At 29.9% G+C, this 1,699-nt stretch overlaps 1 protein-coding gene across 1 annotated transcript in view; it reads right to left on the bottom strand.

Annotated features, from left to right (window-relative positions):
- Positions 1 to 245: 245 nt before the first annotated feature.
- The window catches only part of LOC106883934 (protein Wnt-5b), a 295,413-nt gene continuing 293,959 nt past the window's right edge, over positions 246 to 1,699 (bottom strand). The window contains exon 4 of the mRNA XM_014935079.2: positions 246 to 1,453. Within this exon, the coding sequence (XP_014790565.1) occupies positions 992 to 1,453 (462 nt within the window). The 3' untranslated portion in view covers positions 246 to 991. The remainder of the gene's footprint in view (positions 1,454 to 1,699) is intronic.

Consider the following 1,699-nt stretch of genomic DNA (forward strand, 5'->3'; position numbering starts at 1 on the left):
ATACACACACGCACACACACACTTATGCTACAAGGAATTTGTTGATGATTCTCACCATTACATCAATGGAGTGAATTACTAACTGATTCATAATAAATATAAACTTTACACCATGTACTGAGTACTTTTTCTTTTGTTTGTAGGCATACACACACATATATATTATATGTATATATTATATGTATATATATATATATATATATATATATGTATATATATATATATATATATATTATATGCGTATATATATAATATATTATATGTATATATACATTATATGTATATATATTATATGTATCTATATGTATGTATGTATATAGAATGTGTGTGTATGTTTGTGTCTGTGCGTGTATATTATTAAATATTCATAAATGCTTATATTTCTTTTTACACTTTTAAAGAGAATTCTTTTTCTCCATATTTTTTCTTTCATCACTATCTCTCGTTTCTTTTATTATTTATATCATGTTTTATATATTTATATTTTTGATTTTCTATTTGAGTTCACATATTTATAATTGCTATTATTTTTGTCAAAATTAAGTTCTTTTTTTTTTAAAATTATAACAATCATATTTCATTGATTTTTTTGCTTCACTAAAATAATGATATTTAAAAAGAAAGATATTAAAAATGAATATAATTAGTGCAGATGAATTCAATGAAGCAAAATAATCCATTGTTGTTTCATAATTTCAACGTGCCATCCATTCTTCCATAGAATTATCATTGTTCTGTTTATGTGAGTATCCCATGATACAAACGACAATGATGTCTCTGTATATAATATAAATGAACATTCAATTCCATATTGCCTTTTAATTTTTTGTACTCTCCAGATTTCTCTTCGCTCCTCTTGTACGAACTTTATTTATATTTATGATATTAATCAATTGGCGTACATAATTTTTTTGTATAAACTGATTCCACCAATTTTTATTATCACTTGTAACATGAAATGCTAATTTCTTATTATTATTGTCTGTTGAATTCATTTGCATACATGCACATCAACGTAATATTCACAAGTATCGCATATCACCTCGCAACACCATTCAAATTTGCAGTGACAACGTTCCGTTACTTTCTTACGGAATGAATTGTAACCTCTCCCACAGCACATTAATGCGCAGCCACCAAGGCCTTTTGATGTCCAGTCACATTCCCTTCCGACTGTTCCAAGAACGCCTGCTGCAGGGTTTGTCGTACAATAATCAGGTGAGTCGTCCAAGTAGATAATATCCTCTTTTGTAGGTTTGTTAAACTTATGATTACGTCGAACCAGCCGAGTGCCTCGGCTATTAAAATGAACTTTAGTGGCTCCATTGTATTTCTCTTTAAGTCGGTTTCCTACCGAGCGGAAATCTGGTAATGACTGCCAGCAAGTCTTCAGACTACAAGAACCAGACACACCGTGACATTTGCAGCTAACAGTAGCATGTTTGTAGATCGCCTGCAAATAAATAAATAAATAGATAAATAAATGAAGCAGAATTAAAATGTGTATAAGAAATAGCAACTGCAATATATCAGGATTGTAGGGGCATTCTAAAAACATGCATATGTGTGTAGGAGTATGTCTGCGTGTGTGTGCGCGCGCGTACATTTGTCTTTCACGAAAAGGGTTGCTGTCTGACTCCACTAAAAAGTATTGCACGAGCCTTCAATTTAATGTTAAATTACTTATATATATATATAT

This window comes from Octopus bimaculoides, chromosome 3 (assembly GCF_001194135.2).
Source record: "Octopus bimaculoides isolate UCB-OBI-ISO-001 chromosome 3, ASM119413v2, whole genome shotgun sequence".
NCBI classification, from domain to species: Eukaryota; Metazoa; Mollusca; class Cephalopoda; order Octopoda; family Octopodidae; genus Octopus; species Octopus bimaculoides.